General features: G+C 42.8%; 1 protein-coding gene across 2 annotated transcripts in view; it reads right to left on the reverse strand.

Annotated features, from left to right (window-relative positions):
- YTHDF2 (YTH N6-methyladenosine RNA binding protein F2) overlaps positions 1 to 15,844 on the reverse strand; it is a 32,122-nt gene extending 16,278 nt beyond the window's left edge. The window contains exons 1-5 of one of the 2 annotated variants that reach the window (XM_073317898.1): positions 15,500 to 15,844; positions 15,045 to 15,069; positions 14,327 to 14,406; positions 7,581 to 9,167; positions 4,875 to 4,960 (exon numbers count right to left, since the gene is read on the reverse strand). In XM_073317898.1, coding sequence (XP_073173999.1) covers positions 4,904 to 4,960; positions 7,581 to 9,167; positions 14,327 to 14,406; positions 15,045 to 15,069; positions 15,500 to 15,526 — 1,776 coding nt within the window. In that variant the 5' untranslated portion in view covers positions 15,527 to 15,844 and the 3' untranslated portion in view covers positions 4,875 to 4,903. The remainder of the gene's footprint in view (positions 1 to 4,874; positions 4,961 to 7,580; positions 9,168 to 14,326; positions 14,407 to 15,044; positions 15,070 to 15,499) is intronic. The other variant, XM_073317899.1, reaches the window with a different exon arrangement.
- Positions 15,845 to 22,818: the final 6,974 nt, after the last annotated feature.

Raw genomic sequence — 22,818 nt, forward strand, 5'->3', positions numbered from 1 at the left:
CAGTAACTGGTTTATGTTAACACCGTTGGACCATTTATTCCATCTAAATGAATACAACATTATAGTATATCCTTAAGTTTTAATCTGCAATGGTTACAGTGAAGTAATGCACCCTTGGTGCAGACTTGGGATCAAATCTCACTCAGTCACATGAAATGGGTCTGATGACTTCGGCTGACTACATAGTAGACAAAGTGTTAGCACCACAAAATTTGAACCACAAGATGTTCTGGAGAGGGAAGTTCACCCACTTCAAGGATTCAGAATCTCAATTAATGCAAAGCTAATAAAGCATTTGTTGTACTCATCGTCATACAATACAAACGTGACAGCTAGGTTTGAATAATACTGAAGCCTGGACAACTCTACATCCACCCCCATGGAGCCTGGACAACAAGTACTTCATTCTGTAAGCCAGAGGAGCTTAATATTCATTTTAAGATAAGGTCACAGACAACAGGCCATGCTTTCTCCCACTTCCATTAACCAGCCGATACCAAATTTCAGTTAATGAGCTCCAGTAAGGAGGGCAACACTCCCTATTACCGTTTACAAATCTCTATTTCCTAGGTATTTAAAAGGGAATCTTATGTCCCTGCAACAGTAGCTGAGACATATGAATTCCTGCTTAGTTCTTTACAGTTTCACAGTGTTGTCTTATAAACATATTAATACCCAGTATCAACCTGTTTGGGGCCAAAATTTGACCTGTTACATGAGACTCTAGAAAGAATGATCCTCGGGGCTTTAAATCTCTTAAAGGTCTACTATGATGCCAAGAAATTCTTAAAGGTAGTTACTTTATATAGGGCCTACACTTTTGTCCTTCTTATAATGACAAAACAGGCCAGGGAGCACAGCAATCAGTAACACCGATGCACACACAGAAAAGGAAACAAATGCCTTTTAATTTCAAGCTCAATTAGACATACGGGACAGATGAGAAGGGAATTATAGTTTATCCCCCCCCCCCCCAGTTCCTATCTTGCTATTCTATTACAAACAATAGAAAAGCAGCTAACTCAAAAAACTGCTCAGTACTGCCCTTTTAATAAAGAAATTCTAACAGTATGAAACTAGAATTGCTGTCTACATTTTGACTTCTCTCTATAGAATGGCTCACAAAACCCCCAAATGCTGTTATTAAACTGATCAAATGCATTATTACATGACTTATCCTTCAATTAAAAAGCAGCATGCCGGGCAGCTACCCATTGGAAAGAGCAACCACCAACTCCCTAGTCTAGTCATCAGCTTGCATAACCACAATTCTTGTTAACCAAGACTTCCTTGGACAACTCTACTGCAGTAAAAGTGCAGTTGCACTATTTTACAAGACAATTGTCCAATTTTGTGCCACTGAGGAATTGGCTTAACTTGTAATGCTGTAAGACTTACTAAGTACAACAGTACATTTTAGAAAATAAGGCAGGGTTCTAATAACTGAAGCGAATATGCTCATACAATGACAAAATAAAAGTACCAAAAGAATCCTCTTAAATTAATACTTGTCACCGGATACCTTATATAAAAGAGACAAAGCAAAAAAAGTGACCTGTCAGACAGAAAAAGGTTGCGGGAATATATTCTAAGAACAAATAGAAATGTAGAGCTGGAAGGGACCTAAAGAGGTCATTCATCTAGTTCATCCCCTTGCACTGAGGCAAATAGCTCATGTAAAGCTAAACCTACTAAAACTCTGAATACAGGAGGTTCATGTGTTCACACACTAATACTTTCCTAGTTCTTCCTAGATACTAATCAGCTTAAGTAGTGTCACCTGACCAATTACAAGTCTTCACGAGGTAGAAAAAGCAGGCAAGAGAATACTGTATCTGCTGAGCGGCACTGAGCTTCAGAAAACAAAATAGACAACCGACATTTAGCTTCAGAAAAACGTAACTTTCCTTGAGAAACTGCTGCTTCTCAGATTATTACAGCTAAATTACCTAGAGTTCTGTAACACTGCCCTCCACCAGTGGGCCATCAACCACAGTGTTGTTTAGTTACCAACATTTTTTGCATTTTCCTGCCATGTATCAAAATCTCATGAAGTTTCTGGGGAATCCTCTTCCTAAAGCATCCCAAAAATATTCAAAGAACAACTACACAAACCCTAAACAGCAGCACCTTTAACTTGAATTATTGGGAGAGGGGGAAAAAAATCTGACACGCTACATTAAAAAGGCTTTCATTTTAGTTCACTGTGGTATTAACAGCTGAAGCACGCAGCTTAATGTTTGTTAAACACAAATGCCAAATAAGATCATTTGATATATTGATATGTTTCAATTCCCTTAAGTTTACTTTGATCAATACGGACAAAGACAACACTGAGTTAGAAAAGAAAGTCTTCTGCAAACTGTCCCTTGCCAGTGTACCCCTGCACTGTTCTGGAGAGATCACCTCCAGCACAACAATGGTCAATTTCCTTGGTCTCTTCACTGAGGCTGCCAGTGACGGTACCAGTTGTGATTAAGCAATCAGCTCACTGGAAAATGGCCTGAGATTAACTCATTTCATGTAGGCCATTCCCTGCTAGAGGGTAATACCTTTTGGTTACTCACATGTACTGCATTTGACCTGGTGACCTAGAGGTGAAAGGCTCTTAATCCGATTACCAATCCTAAAGAAAATTTTAAACTTCTCATCTTGACAACTTCTAGGGATCAGCTTCACAAGCTACCAGTTGACTTTAACAGCCATTAAATCTTGTAGCTTAATGAGATTTATTAACTTGCTAGAACTCAGAGTACATCTATGCTATAAGCACTACTGTGGCACAGCTGCAGCACTGCACTACACCGTTGTGGCATGGACGTTTGCTACAACGACAGAAGGGGTCTTTCCATCACCGTCGTATATCCATCCCCTTGGAAGGAGTCTTCCATCAACCCAGCTGCATCTACACGGGGGGTTATGTCAACCTAGCTATGTCATGCAGGATGCACATTTTTTCACAGCCCTGAGCAATGTAGCTCGGTCAACCTAAGTTTTAGGTGTAGACCAGGCCTCTGTGTCATTGTAGATATGAGAACTGGATTACTTTTCCCAATCTAACTTCCATTTTGTTTGTACTAAGATCACTTCTGGCTATTCTTATTGTACAGCAGAGGAAAGACTCCCTTCTTCTACAGGAGGAAGCATGTTTATGGATTAGAGCATACAATAAAGAGCCATAAGATTTCCCTCTTAAAAAACCCCACAGAATACAGAATGAGGCTCATTTATCAGTTTCAATGAAGTGCCTTTAGGTTGGATAAAAGGCATAATAAATGCAAAATATTACACATCAGCAGGTAGGTACTGAGACAAGCAGAGCAGTTTATCCATTTCCTCTATCATTGTATCACTGCAAATATGTTAACTAGCACACTATTTAGAGAAGGCTGAAACTGAGATGTGCATTTCAGAACTTTAAAGGGTTATAGCAAGGATATTCAGCACTGGCACACCGATCAATTGACCTCATAGTGGCCAGGTTTTTCAGGGGTTTTAGTACAAGTACAGTAGGTAATCTTATGACCTCTGGATGCAAGGAGCCATGTCAGTGCAAGCAAAGTTACTTTACATCATGAACTGCAATACTCAAGCAAACAAAGAAGGAAGTTCTAGCTCTTTGTTTACTCAGAATGGTTTGAACACAACAACAGGCATTAGGCAAGAGAAGAGTAACAGAATCATGAGGCTCTCCACCAATCTTTGGAAAATACTTTCCCTCCCCCTTCCCCAGCCAACTACAAAACCAAAGAAATACAAACTACGTTAAACAAAGAGACCAGTGCTTTAAAAGTGACCATAAAAAAACCCCAGGTTAGCAAATGCAGATTCAACATTTAGTTGTTTCTCCATAAATTGCATCCCTCAAACTGGCAGTGACATTTACCACTCAGTATTTTAAAGGAGGTTTAATATTCCTCCAAAGCATCAGGTGTCAACCAATGAGAAAAGAGAATACACTTCAGGAAATAATGATCCATTTGGAAAACCCTATGTTCCTGTTTTGAGATTCTGATACATACACCCTGACACCCAAATCAATTCTTCAGTTCTTTTGGACTCAATACAAGCTTGATTCTTATCTTCTGAAAAGTACCTTTACCAATATTGAAGGAAGCACATTACAACACGCATTGCCACTGGAACTGGAGAATGCAAATCTTTATGCAAACTCCTTTCTAAAGTCCACAGAATGTGTGCACTGTTCACATGGAATTCATAATGCCAAGGCAACAGAACAGAGTCATAAAGCTGAGAGCCATTGCAATTCTTTAGAGAGCACTCATGATTTTACCTCCACTGCTTTTGAGTCTGGATTACACAAGGTGCTGCCAATCCAATGTAAGCAGAATCTCATGAAAGCTTATGCTCAAGTTTGTTAGTCGCTAAGGTGCCACAAGTCCTCCTTTTCTTTTTGCAGAATCTCATAAGATTTCCTTACTAAATATGCAGGACCACTTCACTGAAGTCAATGCAACACCTTCTAGAAACAAAGGGTTACTACTAGTTTTAAAATATAAAATAAAGCAGTCCACACACTGCAGCAGTCAGTGACAGAATCTACTTTGGGAGCAATTGTCAAGGGTCTTGAGAAGCCTGAAGCCAGCTTGAGAAGGACTATTTTGGCTATCAGCTTCAGCAGTCTTGGATAGGAGAACATCGAACGGTTTGAAGGAAAATCTAATTCTGGATTGGAAAACACAGAACAAAATCTAACTAAGGACAGAGAAGAAGTGGAGACCAGCATAAGAATGTACATGCAGCAGAAAAGGCCCAGTGGTCTGTTTGTAATAGATTTAGACAAACTCAGCCTTTTAACCTCCCTTTATAAGTGAAAGGACATAGCATGAACACCAAAGTAAAGTACCACTTACATGCCTGTTTAGATATGCTACACAGTGCTCTAAAGAAATCTGTCACTCCCATATATCTTGAATGCAGGCATTCTTAAAGGGATAACCTGAGAAACAGGAAAGAAAACACAGGGAGACCCCAGAATTTTGAGAGGGTTAGGAGAGAGTACATTCATCAGTCACTCTGTACAAGCTGCTCTAGGCTGTAATAGAACAGCCTTGGCTAAGTTTGAAACCAAATGCAACAGTTTTAAGCTTGTTAAAAGCTAGGCATCAGCCAAACTTGGAGATGTTTAAGCTTCAAGGAACAAGAATGCAGAACATGTACATACCACCATCTTCCACTGACTGTGACTGCAGAGACAAAGAGCCTTTAGCAATGGGGTTTCTCCAGTACAAAAGAAATCTAACAGACCATGGACAGGCAGTCTGCATCATTAACTGCTGTTGAGGCAGTGTTTTAAATTGGTATGTGAATCCTTTTCAGGTGGCCAGCTGAGGTGCTCACAGAATGCTGCACACACAAGATTTGCTTTTGCCAACAATAGTCACATGGCAGAAACACAAGTACCCATTTTATTAATGCACAACAAAACTGGAAGCCAGGAATCAAAGTCTGCTGGTTCTCACTGAAGTGATGAAACAGTAACTGCAGGAAAACCTAAAGATTTTCAAGGCCACATCAGAAAGTGATCCGAAAGGTCAAGCTGCCCCTGAGATACCGTACTGAAAATGACAGGCTAAGTCACTTCCTCCATACCAGACATTATAGGGCTGGGACCCAGAGCATATACCATAAGAAAATGAGCCAGTAATAAAAAGCAAACATACTGACTTCTCAACCTAACGGAGTTCATTCCTTGCCTATGAATTTCAGAAATACATATTTACGTTCTCACACAAAGAGAGAGGAAATAATTTCCTTAACCACTTTTCTACTGGACTGGTACACTAAGCTAACTCAAATGTAATGCCAAAAGCAATCTCCAATGCTCTAAACAGCTTTTTCAGCTGCCATTTCGGCTCTTAGCATTCTGTGTCACTAGTAACTCTCATGGGAACTGTTTTTGAAGGAAGTAGGGGAAAGAAACTGCAAATACATTTTTAAAAAAACTGAAGTTGAGGTTTAAACCAATTTAACTTTTTAAGATGCTTCTTGTATAGACCATTAGTAAGTTACAATTTAACATTTTTACTATCTTAAAAAAGATTCTAAACTTTAAAAATCTAACAAGTTTTCAAATCTGTTTGCGGGGAACTTTCTGCACCTTTGCATTTGTTCTCAATTCTCTGCTGGGTTCATCACAGCCCTTCACACTCTTCAGCTGCCTCCCTTCCCCAAGATGTGATCTTTCCTTGCACTGCAAATTCTGCTGCTCTGCACACATCAAGTGTGAAATGTACTAGGAATCCCAGTTCCTGAAGATCTCCATCCCGCACTTCAGTGATCAAATTACTTAACTTCTCCCTCTGCTGCAAGTTAAAACTTAGTCTGGTTGCTGCATTCTGGGCCTCAAATGACATGGCAGCTTTTAGGACCTGAAATCACCCAGAACCTCCAAGCTGCCATCAAGTCTGGCCAAGTTCACATAATGTCAATATAACTATTCCAATGCGTTCCCACACAGACTTACAGGTTTTCTGCTAAATGCTAGTCACGTTTGGTATCCCATCTCTGTATACTAGTAACAAACATTAAAAACAACAAGGAGTCCGGTGGCACCTTAAAGACTAACGGATTTATTTGAGCATAAGCTTTCATGGGTAAAAACCTGACTTCTTCAGATGCATCTGAAGAAGTGGGGTTTTTACTCACGAAAGCTTATGCTCAAATAAATCCGTTCGTCTTTAAGGTGCCACCGGACTCCTTGTTGTTTTTGTGGATACAGGCTAACATGGCTATCCCCTGATACTAAACATTAAAATGTTGTACTTGAAAAGATGTGCTCTGTTTAATTTTTTGTTCCATGATTGTCACACTGAATTGTTTGCAGCTTATGTTTTTCTCTCTTCAAATACCAGGTGGAGGATTCCCTGTTGCTGGAACTAAAGAGAGCCTTACAAAACTTGGCAACAAACTAGGAGCTGCTGCTAATTTCTATTTAGTGTTTTGGATCAAATAAGAGTTATATCCCTAAGGGGAGGGAGTCATCCACAGGCAAATTCAACACCCTGATTTGTATCAAACTAAAAATCAAGGCCACTAAATTGCCATCTAATTTCAGTATGGATGGTACTTTTAACTCCACTGGTAAGAATGTTTTGACAACTAAGATTCCTCATTGATGTGTTACATCATCATATATTAATCAATTGCCACTCTTATTGTAGAGCATATACTTGTCAAAGAGGAGTCTTGACAACACTGATCAATTTTATTTTTTTAATCAGGTGAATTTGATACTCAGAAAAAAGTTTGACTTGAAGCACTGACTAGCATCTAGGTTAGCGCAGGCAGGTGCCACACGTTTCCCCACACAGCTCCACCAGAACATCAGCACTGTTCTGTACAACTCCCTCCTACTCTTGGTCCCATCCAGAGCAGGAGCTGCCATACTAGATAGTGGGTTCATGATGTGGGGAAGTGATTAGCTAGGAACTAAAGTGAGACCTCAAACTCACTTTATGAGCTCAAGTCTCCAGGTTACTTCATCAGTCCATTGTACCACCTAGCTTCTCTATGCTTCCCCATCCCACAAAATTCCTGAAGACAGGTAGGCAGGTTACCTTTTTAACATTTTCCTCCTCCTCCTGGCGTTTCTCATAGTGTGAGAAGTCATCAAAAATGGAGGTGGTGTGCTTGTAGGTGGCAATGATTTTCAACACCTGCTTAGCCTTTTCCAGAGGCACTTCCTGAGTGTCCCTGGAGTTGGTCACTGGTTTATTCTCGTTATTCTCTAGGCGGATGTGCCGCAGCTGGCTGTTGGGAACGTCCTTCACAAAAATCCACCTGACATCAAAACGTCCCTTCCATTTGTCCTGGGACCACACACCTGCACATGTGTTGTAGTCCACAGCAGATTTCATTTCTGCCACTCCACAGAAGTGACCACTGCCGTTGACACTGAACAGTAAGTAAACGGGGCCTTTCCCGTTCATGGAGCGATAAGCAGCATCCAGTCTCTTGTTGCCATGCTCTGTACTGCACCAGATGTTATATTTAATGGAACGGTGGATATCGTCCTCAGAGTAACTCTTAATGATGAAAACCCGGCCATGTTTTGGGTTCCAGTCAAAATCCTTGGGGTTGTAGTTATTGATGGACCTCAACTTCTCCAACACTGGGTGCGGTTCCAAAGGAACAGAACCAGAACTGGCTTGAGACTGTCCCACTCCATTACCATCCACTCCGTTTTGACCAAACCCATTGCCACGGTTACGAGGTGCAACCCAGCGGGTTGGCTGAGCTGCCTGTTGCTGCACCGGTAGCTGGGCTGGCTGTGGTGGTGGTGGGGGCAGTGGCTGCGGCTGTTGCCCTGGGGAAGCCTGTGCCACTGGTGGGCTGTTATTGATCTGTTGGCCCACTGGTTGAGGGGACACCTGGGTTGGCTGCTGACCAATATTCTGAACTAAAGCCTGGGAAGGCGCTTTTGCTACCGACCCTTTGTTATCCCAAGTTCCAATATCCATGTTATGTTTTATTGGAGGCGGTGGAAGACTTGACCCTGCAATGCCATTCTTGGTCTTCAGCTTGGGCTGCTGTTTTGCAGGTTTGCTAGCAATATCAGCCCATGATGTCGGTTTCGGAGGAGCAATGGTAGCAGGAGGCAAACTGTTAGATGCCACGATATTACTGGTAATGGACCCGCTACCAACAGCGGAGCCAACAACTTTTGGGACATTGCTTGCAACATCTGTGCTGCCCAGCTTCAGTGCTGCCATGCCTTGGTCTATGGTATTCATGCCAGGAGCCTTATTCAGAGTCTCATTGGCAAAAGCAGACTGTCCATCAATCATGGCTCCACCCAGTGAGCTTGGTGCATAAGCATAATTGCTACTATATCCAGAGCTTTGAGTGGACTGTCCCTGAGAACTGTTATTCCCCCAAGCTGAAAAGTCAATTCCACTTGGAAAGAAGTTAAAGCCATGCTGCCCAAGAAACGGAGTGCTGCCAAGGGCCCCTGGCTGCCCAAACATTGCATCTGGGAGAAAGTGAGGCTCCCCATTGCTTAGCTGTCCATAGGATGTTAAGTAGGGCATGGGCGGGTCACCTCCTGTAGACCAGGCAGCTTCGCCTAACGAGTAGGAGAATCCAATGGATGGACTGTAGTAGCTTGGCAAGTAGGAGTCAGACATTGCAGTGTATGCATTATTCTGCAAAACAAAAATAAGCACTGAATAGTTAGAATAAGCAGAACCATCAAGGGGCCTGGAATAAAAACCCTTTTATTCTCTTCTCATGCCCCACCCTTCTACCTCAGCTGTTCAAACACATTCAAAGCTTTCAGTAAATAGGATTCATGGCTTTCAAATGTATCCTCTGTCAAAGGTGTATTAAAACAGTTTCATTGCCAGAAAGATTAAATATAAAGATTTAAGACACTATTCATCCCAAAATGTAGAAGCATTAAATTTGCAGATGCACCATGTGGAACTGGGCATGGCTTTTACAGCATGAGCAAAATGCTTTGGAGCTGTTCAACATTTTATCTAGACTACAAAGAATACCTTCATTTAATACCTGCCTGATGCAGTGAGTTTTAAGGTTTTTTTTTCCGGAGGGTGGGCATTTTATAATCTGCATGGTTGGTGGGGTTTGTTTTCTTTGCGGGGGGGAGAAGAAAGGGATACAGGAAAAAAGGGACCAATAAAAAGCACTATTAAAATTATGAACTCCTCCTTAAACAGTTTTATTAAAGGCCACATTTATTTCTATTGAAATTATCTCAAATTGATTATCCATAAAAACATCTCCAAAGGTTAATATTAAAGTACCCAAAAATATCCCAAGAACTTTAGAACAAACATGGAAATTACTGTATCATCCTCAAAACTCAAACTATTCTGGAGCTACAGCCACATATTAGTGACATACTAAAACAACACAAGAAAACCTAAAGCTTTTCCAGAGGGGCCTTTCCAGCACAGCTACAGAGACCAACTTCAGGTTCGGAAGAAAAACTTGCTGAGTTTTCTACTCTAGATGTTTACATCCAAACAGCCCCTATATTCTACCATGGATGTCTAATTTTACAATTAGGAAATGACATCACTAAGACTTGCTTGCATGAAGATCTGTCATTTCACGTTTAAACCATACCACCAGGGAGTTCTTGCAGTAACACTAATGGGTTTTATCATCCAGTAATTTGAACCTGTACGCACACAGGTCTTAGTGCTACATGACAATTTACATGACAATCCAATGCAGATTAGATGAAAGCCAGGTTCCGTTCCTGTTTAAAAACTTGTCTTACATTAGGCTCCACTCCATTTTTCACTGAATCATGCCTGTGGGTGCCAAGTGCAGTTCCTGAAGGACTTCATGCCATATATGCATCAAAGCTATGTAGGCTCAAGATAGCTCTGGCACACTAAAGGAAGAGTGGTTCTGTCTCCCTATCTCTTTTTGAATTAAGCGAAAGTAAGCTGCCTAGACTCAAAATTAAAACAGGTTATATTTGGCCTGAAATTTATCTAAAATTAGTAGAAAATTAATTGTAAAGATTCCAATGGCGACAGGTTTTGTTTAAAAACATTCTTCTGAAGTTCTTGTCAACCAAACAATCATATCACCGTGCTACTGCTTGAAAACAGTAATCTGACTAGTCTATTTTCATTTTCCCAGCTGAGAAGAAAAAAAAGTAGCAGCACAATAAAAGAGAATTCAGAGATTCCAAGACCAGAAGGAACCATCATCATCATCTAGTCTGGCCTTCTGGATGACACAGTCCATAGAACTTCCCAAAAATAAATCCTAGAGCAGATTTTTTAGAAAAAGACCCAATCGTGATTTCAAAATGGTCAGTAATGGACAATCCACCACGACCCTTGGAAAGTTGCTTCAATGGTTAATTACCCTCACTGTTAAAAATGTATGGCTTATTTCAAGTCTGAATTGTCTAGCTTCAACTTGAAGCCATTGGATCGTTATACACATCTCGGCTAAACTGAAGAGCCACTTATTAAATATTTGTTCCCTACGTACATAATTACAGACTAACCAACTCACCCCTAAACTTTCTTCTTTGGTAAGCTAAATAGATTGAGTTCCTTGAGTCTATCAGTTAGTGTGTTCGGATGAACAGTTCTAATCATTTAAGAGCTCGATCCTGCTAAACCTAACTCAGTGAACAGTCTTTACTTAAGTTGACAGGACTATTTATGTGAATGAGATGTTGCAGGACTGGGCCCTACAGTGTAATGTGTAGAATAAATAAGGATTTTTTAAGATGTTCGCTAAAAATCATACAATGTCCCTTTAAAGGATAGAGGCCTCTCTCCCCAGTTTCACAGGTAATTTAAAATACTCAGAAGGAAGTTGGCCTTACAAACATATAACGAAGACTACATTTAAAGCTTGGAACCATTCTATCCTGGTGATGAGATCTTTGGCTTGACCAATTTCTACCATACAGTGCACAAAAAAAGTGACACTGTCAGATCAAATGTGGTCCCTAATCAAGTCAACATATTCTCTTTTCACCCATTCGCTTATGTTTTGTCTCAAATAATTTTCAGGGGAGGGCTGATTACAGAATAGACTGATATACGGTCTAAATCTGTCGTACAGAAGAGTTATATTTGTACAATAAACCTATGAGCATACAAATTAAAATAAGGGTTTAAACAGCAAATTCAAAGAAGAGAGGTCTGTCTGCTCAGTGACGAAATCCTAGCAATGTGCATACGTTATTGAACATGAAGTCCAGTGCTTCTATATCTCACAAACTTGAGTGATAGAATGTTACTGATTAACATGCAAACAGAACTCAACCAGCATACAATTCCCCTGGATGACTAATGCTTTTTGAAAATTCCCCCCCTCAGACTCACTCTTCCTCTGCATCCCTCTCCCCAGGGATTAGAGTTCCAAAGCCTTTTTTAATGTTTAAGTCTCACTTACATACATTTGAGATTCGGAATACAAAGCAACTTAGTCAAATTTAAGGAGATTCAGTAAGTTGCCAAATTAGTTAATAGTGGCTCCTAAAATGGCAGCTCCTACTTGCTCCTGAATTAAAAAGTATGCACCTTGTCATCTAGTTACTTAATGTTTTATACATATTAGCTGGAATGTAGTTTCAAAATGCAGCCACCCCGCACTATTTGTATTACCATAGCCTCTAGGAGTCCTACTCATAAGCAGTTGACTATGTTAGCAAACAATTTAATTTCCGAGTGTTTTATATAATTCTGCTCCATTTTCCGATAATGAACCTTGACACTGTTTTCCTACCAGCCTGTTCCATTTGTTCACGGGCGCCACAGTCAACTCTGACTGTGTGTTGGTTTCACTCATCTTATATGAACTGAAAATATGAGAGCAGGTGACAAACTATACAACATAGTGAGAAATGAAAGGAAATCATTCTAGTGGGACAATTTTATTTGGAGCTAACCAATTTTGTCTCATCTTTTATTTTTCTTGCTGAATATTTCGAGGACCACCATCAGTTTGAAATTCAGCCCGTTTCAGAGTTTCCAGTATTATGCCAGCCAGTGAATTCCCCTACCAATTTCTGTAGTTCTAAAACCAATCATTTTCGTATTTTAAAAAACAGTTTTCCCTGTTTCTTGTGAAATACCTTCACAAAGAGGAAAGTGAGTGACTATTCACAAAGTGCTTATTAAATGTTCCTAATAAACTTTAAAAAAAATACTGTTTTTCTTCTAAATTGTCAGATATAGTAAACTTAGCTGTTTAGTTAGTAGGTAATTTCACATAGAAATGCAACTTGTAAATTGAAAGTCTCTTTAAATGTTCAAAAACCTCTCAGAATTGGTGGTATCAACTTCTATGACAACAAAAGGTGCCAAATGAAGTAGGCACAGACACAGCTATCTATCTAGGACTCTGTGAAAGAACCTAGACACGGTCTACACAGATTCTGAACTAGGTTTGCACTTTTCCAGAGAACTAGACTCCTAAGTGATCTTACCAACCAGGTAGGCTGCTAACAATAGCAATTAAGTTCATTAGAGGCAAGGGAGGACAGGGACTGATTAAATAATAAAAAAAACAAACAAGGAGCTGTTAGAAAAGTGTCATACTTGTTGCAAATTAAACAAAGATAAGAAGCCTATTTAGAATTCTCACAACAGGTGCCAATGAAATGGGTATCACTGAAAAAACTCCAGCTATAAAAACATGGCTGACAAAACTAAATGAATTGAGAAATGCAACAATTTATTGGCTATTTTTACCTGAACTATGAAAGAAAAGATGAACTGGGATTAACTGAAAAGGTCACTGATACATCTTAACAATATGTATACCTACCATAACTGAACTTATACTGCCTTAAGTCTGTCATATTCCTTCATCTTTTATGTATGTCACACAATACTCATTTAACAGGATTAACAGTATAAATTGTCTTTAAGAAAGACGCTAGTATCAAAAATACAAAAAGAGTGGTGAAGTCTCTGGTAGTGACAATTTCAGATTTGACTGCAGCCTTTACAGCTCAGTTTCTAATTAAAGCTAAGGTTTCGTTTGCTAATGCCTTTTCATTTACCAAACCACCTATTCTGGTTTTTGTAAAAAATAGAGCAAAACTTCATGGATTTTCCAGTTTGCTTGGTAAAGAGATAACACTGATAATATCCTCTCTGAAACAAGCCTCTAGAACATTACCACATTTTACCGAGATATTTCACGTTGCCATATAATACACTCACTCATATTGTATAATCAACCAGAAATGAGTAAGGAAGTGACATGTCTTAAGAGTAAAACTGAAAGATCAGAAATGATCACAAGATTTATGAATTCCTTTTACTACTTCTAGCTTCATCAGAAGCACAACATTTTATGTTCAGGATAAATATTTTTGGGGTCAAATTCTGCCCACAGCTACATCAGTGCAACCCAAATAAGTTGCAAAAGTGTTAAGGAGCTTCTTACCCTTATGTTTGTTCCCCAACCCCAAGGTATTTTTTTTAATTATTGCTGTTAAAAAAAACAAACAATATTCATTGTAGCAGCCCTACACCTAAATACAAAAAAAAAACAATATTCATTGTAGCAGCCCTACACCTAAATACAAATATTTAATCAATTAATGAGAACTAATTACCAGTGTTTTCTAATCACAGTACTACCTATTTACTGACGAAATAGAGTATTATTTTAATAGCCATAAAAAGCTAGCAAATGTCAAAAAACAATATGGGGTAGAGGAGAGGACTTAAAAACAACAAAGGAAAACCAAAGAAAAATTCATTTTAATCAGTCACTGACAGAAAATTATGTAATTGCTTGGCACACCCTACCCCTTAACTAAAGAGAGAAGCTTTGTAGTACTCACCGGCCTGGCCTGAGGACTCAAGTAGGGTTCAAAGTCATCATCATTTAACCCATCCTTCTGATGCACAGATCCATTTTGCACTAAGAACAAAATTCATACCCTTACAAAGAACTCCACAATTCAAACAAGTACACGTATTAACCTAAAAGTATTTAGGTGACAAAACAACCTATGTTAGAATACAAAAATGTCTCACTGGTTCCAAATGTTGCCAGCTGAGCCACATTACTAAGGGCAAGGTCTCACACACACCAGCATGGTCCTCCAAAGGAAATTTCCTCCGACCCACAGTGGAAGCTAATCTAATTTTCCTGATTCACTGACACAATTACTTCGGCTGTATAGCTTCCCAGACATGGCCTGCAGACAGCTCCAATACATAAACTCACCGGGAGGCAACATAGAGGAGAGAAGATTCCTAGAGAAATTCTTGTATCCTAATGCTGAGCTCCCAAAAGAACTTCACTTCCCACTCCTATTTCCCTTTAATATCCCCATTTTCCGTGCTCCAGGGAATCCCCTATATTCCTCACACCTCCACCCAGCAAAATCCTGTCCTCCTGCAGCTAGGCCGCCATGGGAGCCCCGGACAGTCCCACACGCTGCCTCCAGTCCCCCGCTTTACTCTCCCCCCCACCCAGGGATCCGCTATTCCCCTGCTCCTACAGAAATAAAATCCACGCCCACCCACGTCCCCAGGGGCCCGGCTGCCTCTCACCTTTGTTGCCTTGGCCCTTAGGTCTCTGGAGCGGCGGCAGGCGGCGGCGCGACGAGACATGGAAGAGAGAGGAGGGAAGAGCGGTGAGCCCGGGGAAGAAGCACCGGGCGCCGCAGACCCCGGCGGGCGGGAGCTGAGGAAGCTCCAAGGTGGCGGGGGGGGGGGGGGACCGGGCGGGACGCGGGGGTTGGCCGGGCCCGAGCGGCGGCGCCCCGTGCCCGGGCGGCGAAGCCAGGCCTGGAGCCTGGCGGGCAGGGGAGGCCCAGCCGGACCCAACCCCAGCGCGGCCTGGCCGCGGCCTCCCCGCCCTCGCCCAAGAGCCGGCGCGGCCCTGAACCGCCGCAGGGCTGGGGGAAGCCAACGCCGCCCCGCCGGAGCTAGGCCCGAAACCGGGGCCTTTCCCAGCTCCCTCCCGCGAGCGCGGCCCGGGGAGGCCGGCGCGCGGCGGCCGGTACCTGCTCCAGGAGGCTGCTGGCCGACATGGCTCCGATCGGGCTCCTCGCGGCGGGGGCGGGGTCCGGGCTCTCGCGGGCGGGCGGGTCTCGGCGGCGGCGGGCGGGTCTCGGCGGCGGCTTTGTCCGGGGAGCGGGGCGCAGGAACCGCGCGGCTCGGCTTCCTGGCGGACTCTGACTCGCCCGCCCGCGGCTCTGCGGCTGCCTGCTCGAGCGACGCTCTAGCCAGCTCCTCGCCCCTTCCGCCAGCGTCTATGGCCGGGGCCGCCTGCCTCGAGCTGACACCGTCCGGGCGTCACGAGGGGCAGCGCGCGCTCCACTCCGAGGCACAATGGCGAGAGAGGAAGCGCGGTGCATGGCGGGCCGCTGGAGGACCGAGGGGTGTTGACAGCGCCACCTGCCGGAATATTTAGGTAGTGCAGGTGAAAGGGGGCATTCACTTAGGAGTAGTCCGTGGCTGGGATCTGTTAAAGGGACAGAGTATCTTTAAATGAAAAATAATTTAAACTTTTAAGGAAAATAATTGTATGCAGCTTTGGTGTAGCCATGTCAGTCCCAGGATAGTAGAGAGACAAGGTGGGTGTGGTAATATCCTTTATTGGATCAACTTCTGTTGGTGAGAGAGACCAGCTTTTGAACCCTACAGAGCTCTCCTTCAGGTCTGGGAAATGTACTCAGAGTATCAGAGATGCTGGTCCAATAAAAGTAAAATCATGACATTTGAGTGGAATTACAATTTTAATAAAAACAATACTGTTTAATGCAAAACTATTGTCACTTTTAAATGAAATAATGTAAGCCCCAATCCTGCAGTCCAACCCGTGCAGATGGGAATAATCCTGCAACCCTGAAGGCAATGGGGCTCTGCACACCTGCAGAGGTTCACTCCGGGGTCTGCTGGATGGAGGCTTATGTGTTTGCAAGATCTGGCCCTTAATGTTTAATGTATAGGTATTGTTAATAAAATTGAGTATTACAAATGAGCTTCCACTGTGGAGACTACAAGCATTTCCCAAGGGAGAAAACATGGCTGTTTGCAATGTCACAGCATTGCAATGTTGATTTTGATGGGAGTTGTAGGTATCTGGCACCTCTTGCAATCAGGTTGTAATAAAGCTGAAGGGATCTTCAGTTGAGTCTCTTCTGCAGAACATAATTGCGCTGACATGAGGCCAGCATATGGTGTGTGGGGAGGAGTGGGTTGGAGGAAGATGGTAAATAAGGGCTTCCTAAAGGTCCAGATTGTATTCCTCCCACCTCAAACCCTAAACATGATGAGTCAGCCAGATTTCTCACCCCCTGGAAGAGCCCTAGCGGTTTGGAGGTGCAGGGAGTATGGATTGCAGGGGAGAGAGCCAGGAAGCATCTGTGTTGAGTTGGAAGTTTTCCATTTATTCAACTAGTAACAGGTGTTACCAAACTTCACTACTAAATATCTTATAATTCTCTCAATGAATCTCAGGCTTTTTAGTCTGTGCTCGTCTCTCATTGATCTGCCAAGTTCCCATTAACCTTCAAAAACGTCTATGCCTTGGAGTTTGGGGTTCTTGATCTATGCTTTGAAGGTTTCTCCACCCAGGGATGGGCTGTAGCCTGCTGGTGATCTGAGGAGTTTCTCCTGCCACTTACCTGCAAACCAAAACTCAACCAAGATCCTAGAGGATCATGTATTGGTGCCCCCCCGTAGCTGGGATGCCAATTCCAGCAGCACTGTGCTATAAGCACTTAGCGTGGTTGCTTGCGTTTACTTCCCACAAGAGAGCACAGGCCTTGTGGCGGTTGAAGTGCCTCTGCAGAGAATGAAAAACAGGCAGAGATGCACTCCAGCAGCAGCTGCCAAACCTGTTGGGGAAGCCGTCCAACTTTACTAGCCCAAGGACTTGGCATCGCCAGTTGCCACCTACTCTTCCCCATCTGCAGCAGTCTGCCCTGTAACCTGTGAGGGTGCTGGAAGGAGCTGAAGATTTGCCAGCTATTCCACTGCAGTAGCATTCCATTCGGAACCATCACTCTGACCTTCCAGAGTTCCCTATGTTAAACAATCACGGAAAGGGAAAGGTGGAGGGGGCACGGCCCAGTTGCAATAATCAAACATGAGGCCATGCGCTAACTTCACTAACATGCAGACTTTTCAGTATTAAAGGTGAACCCAGGGACATGAACAGGCTGGATCTCCACCACAGCAGGACCCTGACCCAGGCTGCAGTGTTAAACCCACCTCGTGGTCAGGCTGAGTTTGTCCAGTTTCAGTGTTTCATGGCAGTACCTGTACCAGGCCTTTGCTAGTGATCACTGGCTGCCCCTCCACCCCACTGCCTGCCAGTCTCTAGTCCGACCCACTTTTCTATACGAATGATCAGATCTGGGTCCAGCTGCCCTGCTAAACCCTCCTGCCCTTCCTACTTCCCATTTGAGTGGGGGGCATTCTAGCCCACAATGGTGCTGGGTGGTTCCAAATCCCTCTCTCATGCCTCAACTCACTCTGCTTACCACTCACTTGGTCGAGCTCCCACTAAAGTCACTGGAAGCTTTTGCCATTGAGTGCAGCGGTAATGCAGCTGGCCCTATCCTCCACTGCAGGTAGAACTGGTAAAGACGAGGCTTTAGGCTGGCAAACTGATAGGCCTGGTTTACAGAAGAGAAACTGAGAGTAGCCAGAAAGGTCTCGGGGGAGCATTGTTCTGTGGTTTTCCCTTGTGTGATGCAGAGTTGAGGAAGAGCAGTTAATTCCCTGTAGAGAAACAAATCCAGAGACCCTAGGCTCAGAATAGCTCTTAAGTGAGCATCCCAAGAGCATAGGGCAGGTCAGACACAGACTTTTATAACAAACCTGCAGTCTGCCTGTCATGCTGATCCAGAACTATCCCAAGAACTGACTGGGCAAAGGAAGCTAGACACATAGTGGCCCCCATTTCAATGGATCTTGAGGAGGCTTCAAACTTCGTTGAGAAGGGAGCAAAGCTTGCCTGGGCCCTGCTCCTTAACCTAGCAGAGCAGATGCTGGTCTTCCCGGGTGGGGCTTCAGGAGTGGAGCACAGCATGGCCCAGCCTGGCCTCTCCTCACTGGCCACCTTCCAAAAGCCTGGATGTCACCTTAGTTACCATGTTTCCATCCCCTAGCCCTGGGTGGGGGGAAGGGAAGTGTCTGCAAGTTTAAGATCCAATGTATAAATGTGTTTTTAAAAAAAGGGTTTTTCTGAACGATCTGAAAGTCAGAAAGGTCCCTGGTGTGAGCAGCGATCTGCATTCAGCTGTTCTCCCATGGAGGCAGAGAATTCTGGGAAAAGGACCTAAGTCCACCTCTCAAGGCCAATGGTGGCCTGCCTGCACATTCCTAGAGGAGAAGGGGAAATCCAGGTAAGACTCCTGGATATGAAAGGGTCTATAGAAGGGGAAAAAAGCAGCATGTAAGAGAAAGGAAATGTGACAAGATAGTGCAACAGCATGCAGTATATTTGGGGCCTATATTGTATTAAATTTAGGAATGGTTTATAGAATCATAGAAATGTAGGGGTGGAAGGGACCTCCAGAAGTCAATCCAGCCTCTGCACTGAGGCAGGACCAAATAAAGCAAAGCCATCCCTGAAGGAGAGCTCTGTGTAAGATCAAAATTTTGTTTTTCTCACCAACAAAAGTTGGTCCAATCGAAGCTATTACCTCACCCACCTTCTCTCTAGACCATCCCTGACAGGTGTTTGTCCAATATGTTCTTAAAAACCTTCAGTGAAGGAGATTCCACAAACGCCCCTGGAAGCCTGTTCCAGAGCTTAACTACCATTACAGTTAGAAAGTTTTTCTAATATCTATCCTAAACCTCCCTTGCTGCAGATTAAGCCCATTGCTTCTTGTCCTGCCTTCAGTAAACACAGTGAACAACTGATCACCGTCCTCTTTATAGCAGCCCTTAATATAGCTGAAGACTATCAGGTCCCCCCTCATTCTTCTTTTCTCCAGACTAAACATGTTGTTTTTTTAAAACATTTCCTCATAGGGCAGGATTTCTAAACCTTTTATCACTTTCTGTTGCTCTCCCCTGGACTCTGTCCAATTTGCCCACAACCTTCCTAAAGTGTGATGCTCAGAACAGAACACGGTTCTCCAGCTGAAGCCTCACCAGTGGCGAGTAAAGCTAGACTGTTATCTCCCATGCCTTACATACAACACTCCTGTTAATACACCCCAGAATATTAGCCTTTTCTTGCAGCTGCATCATGTTGTTGACTCACATTCAATTTGTGATCCATTATAACCCCGTGTCTTTTTCAGCAGTACAATCACCTACCAAGTTAGTCCCCATTTTGTAGTGGTGCATTTAATTTTTCCTTTTTAAGTGTAGTACTTCGCACTTGTCTTTATTGAATTTCATGCTGTTGAATTCAGACCAACTCTCCAATTTGCCAAGGTCACTTTGAATTCTAATCATGGCCTCCAAAATGCTTTCAGCCCCTCCCAGCTTGGAGTCATCTGCAAATTTTATAAGCATGCTCTCCATTCCATTACCCAAATCATTAATGAAATATTGAACAGCACTATATCCAGGACTGACCCCTGCAGGTCCCACACTAGATACGCCCTCCCAGTTTGACAGAAAACTGTTGATAACTTTATCATCTTTCAACCACTTTTGCACCCATGCTATAGGAATTTCTTCTAGACCACATTTTCGTAGTTTGCTTATGAGAATGGGAAATCATGATATGTCACATCTACTGTTTCTCCTCTATCCAAAAGGCCAGTAACCCTGTCAAAGAGGGAAATTAGGCTGGTTTGGAATGATTTATTCTTGACAAATCCATGCTGGCTATTCCTTATAACTCTATTATCCCCTAGGTTCTTACAAATTAATAGTTTGTTCCAGTATCTATCCAGGTATTGAACTTAGGCTGACTGGCTTACAATTCCCCAGGTCCTCTTAGTTTCCCTTTTTTAATGATAGGTTCTATGTTTGCCCTTCTCCAGTCCTCTGGGACCTCATCTGTCCTCCATGAGTTCTCAAAGATAATAGCTAATGGTTCCAAGATGTACTTCAGGAACTAGCTGAAGCACCCTAGAATTAATTTCATCAGGACCTGCTTACTTGAATACATTTAACTTTTCTAAATATTTTTAACCTGTTCTTTCCCTATGTTGGCTTGCATTCCTTCACTCTTGTTGTTAATATTGTGTTGAGTATCTGGTCACCATTAAACTTTTCAGACAAGACTGAAGCAAAATAGACATTAAATGCCTCAGCCTTCTTGATGTCATAAGTTATTAGCTGTCCTTCCTCACTAAGTATGGGACCTTGTCTTTCTCCTGTTCGTAATGTATTTAAAGAACCTCTTTTTATGTCCCTTCCAAGTTAACTCACTTTATGCCTTAGCCTTTCTGATTTTGTCCCTACGTGCTTGTACTGTTCTTTTGTACCCCTCCTTAGCAATTCATCCATGTTTCCCCTTGTTCTAGGATTCCTTTTTGATTTTCAGGCCTCTTACTATTCTTCCTATATTTTCTTCACATCAGAGTAATTTGCAGTTGTACCTTTAATATTGTCTCCTTGAGAAACTGCCAACTCTCCTGAACTCCTTTTTCCCTTAGATTTTCTTCCTCTGGGACCTTACATACCAGTTCTCTTAGTTTGTTAACGTCTGGGGTTTTTTTTAAGTTTCTGGCTCTTATTCCGTAGCTCTCACTCCTTCCTTTCCTTAGAATCATGAAATCTGTCATTTCATGATCACTTTCACCCAAATTACCTTCCACCTTCAGATTCACTACCAATTCCTTCCTTTTTGGTCAGAATTGAGTTTAAAATGGCTGTCTCCCTGGTGACTTCCTCCATTTTCGGAAACAAAAAGTTGTCCCGAATACATTCCAATAACTTATTGGAAATTGTGTGTGTTGTGGTATTATTTTTTTCCAACGGATGTCTGGGTAGTTAAAGTCCCCCATTACCACCAGGTCTTGTGTTTTGGATATTTCTGTTATTTGTTCTAGAAATTCCTCATCCACTTCCCTGTCTTCCTGATTTGATAGTCTGTAGTAGACCCCTACCAGGTCATCATCCCTATATTTTTTCATCTCTTTTATCTTTACCTAGAGACTTTAAATTGGTCTGCTTCCCACATCAGAACAAATGCATATATTCTTCCTTTTTCATTGCCTGTGCTTCCTGAACAAGCTCTATCGCTCTATACCAATCTTCCAGTAATGAGACTTATCCCACCAAGTTCTGTAGTGCCAATTAAGTCACAATTTAGCATATTACTAAAACTTCCAGTTCTTCCCCATACTTCTTGTATTTTTGCATAGACAGCTAAGATATTGAGCAGATTCCACCCCTGATTTCCCTCTTATTGCTCCTAGGATCCTATTGTAATTTTCCAGGGTACCCGCAACATCTAGCCCTCTCTTTGGGTTGTCTGTTATATACTTACCTGTGGGCCTTTGATGTACCACTGTGGGCCAGGAATTGTATGGATGGGAGTGAGGGGGTCCCATAGTTCCTCCAGGAACTAAAAACAGTGGAGGTGGGAGGCTGATTAAGGCTAGTAGCTGCAACTGTAAAAAATTGCAGAGAGCAACCATGCTCTGGGGTAGTTGGTATGGACTGGTTAAAAGTGGGTTTTCCAGCAGCCAACAAAGGAAGAGCTTTTGGTATAAAAAAGTTGAGTTTAAACTGGCACAACAGGACCTTCTTTTTGATTCAGAAAATGGACAGGAGCTTTTGTCTGGGGGCGGGGGGGGAGCACATCTTGCAGAAGGATTGGAAGGACTTTGGCTTGGTAGGGCCCAATAAAATGGATCGGTGACCTCTGGTGAGATTTTAGCATGTGGTTAGGAACTTTTGGGTTTTTGTGTGTGTTTTCTCCACAATGCTTTCTCCCTCAGAATAAATGTATTTTGCTTTGTGACGGCTGGCTATTAACTGGTACACACTGTTGTAGCCCCAGGGGAAAGATTCATAGAATATAGAATATCAGGGTTGGAAGGGACCTCAGGAGGTCATCTAGTCCCACCCCCCTGCTTAATCACAGGTGCTGGCCCCTGGTCAGCCCTGCTGGGGAAAACATAGTGAAGTGCAGACAGACTGCAAGCCTAAACCCCCAGATATGGAGGAAGAGAGACTGGGTCTCTGTCTGAGAGAGGTAATAGCTGGGAAGCCAGAAACCTGGAAGAGGGTGCCCTCGAGGAAGACCTGGGGGGGGGAAGCGCAGGGTTAACCCTGAAACGGTGACAAGATGAGCTGGTGGTTCAAGCTGTGGTCTGGGACTCGAGAGATCTGGGTTCAATTACCAGCTCTGCCTAAGACCACCTGTGCAAAAAGGGGCAAGTCAAAGGGCCCA

The sequence above is a fragment of the Lepidochelys kempii genome, chromosome 19 (genome assembly GCF_965140265.1).
Source record: "Lepidochelys kempii isolate rLepKem1 chromosome 19, rLepKem1.hap2, whole genome shotgun sequence".
Taxonomy (NCBI): domain Eukaryota; kingdom Metazoa; phylum Chordata; order Testudines; family Cheloniidae; genus Lepidochelys; species Lepidochelys kempii.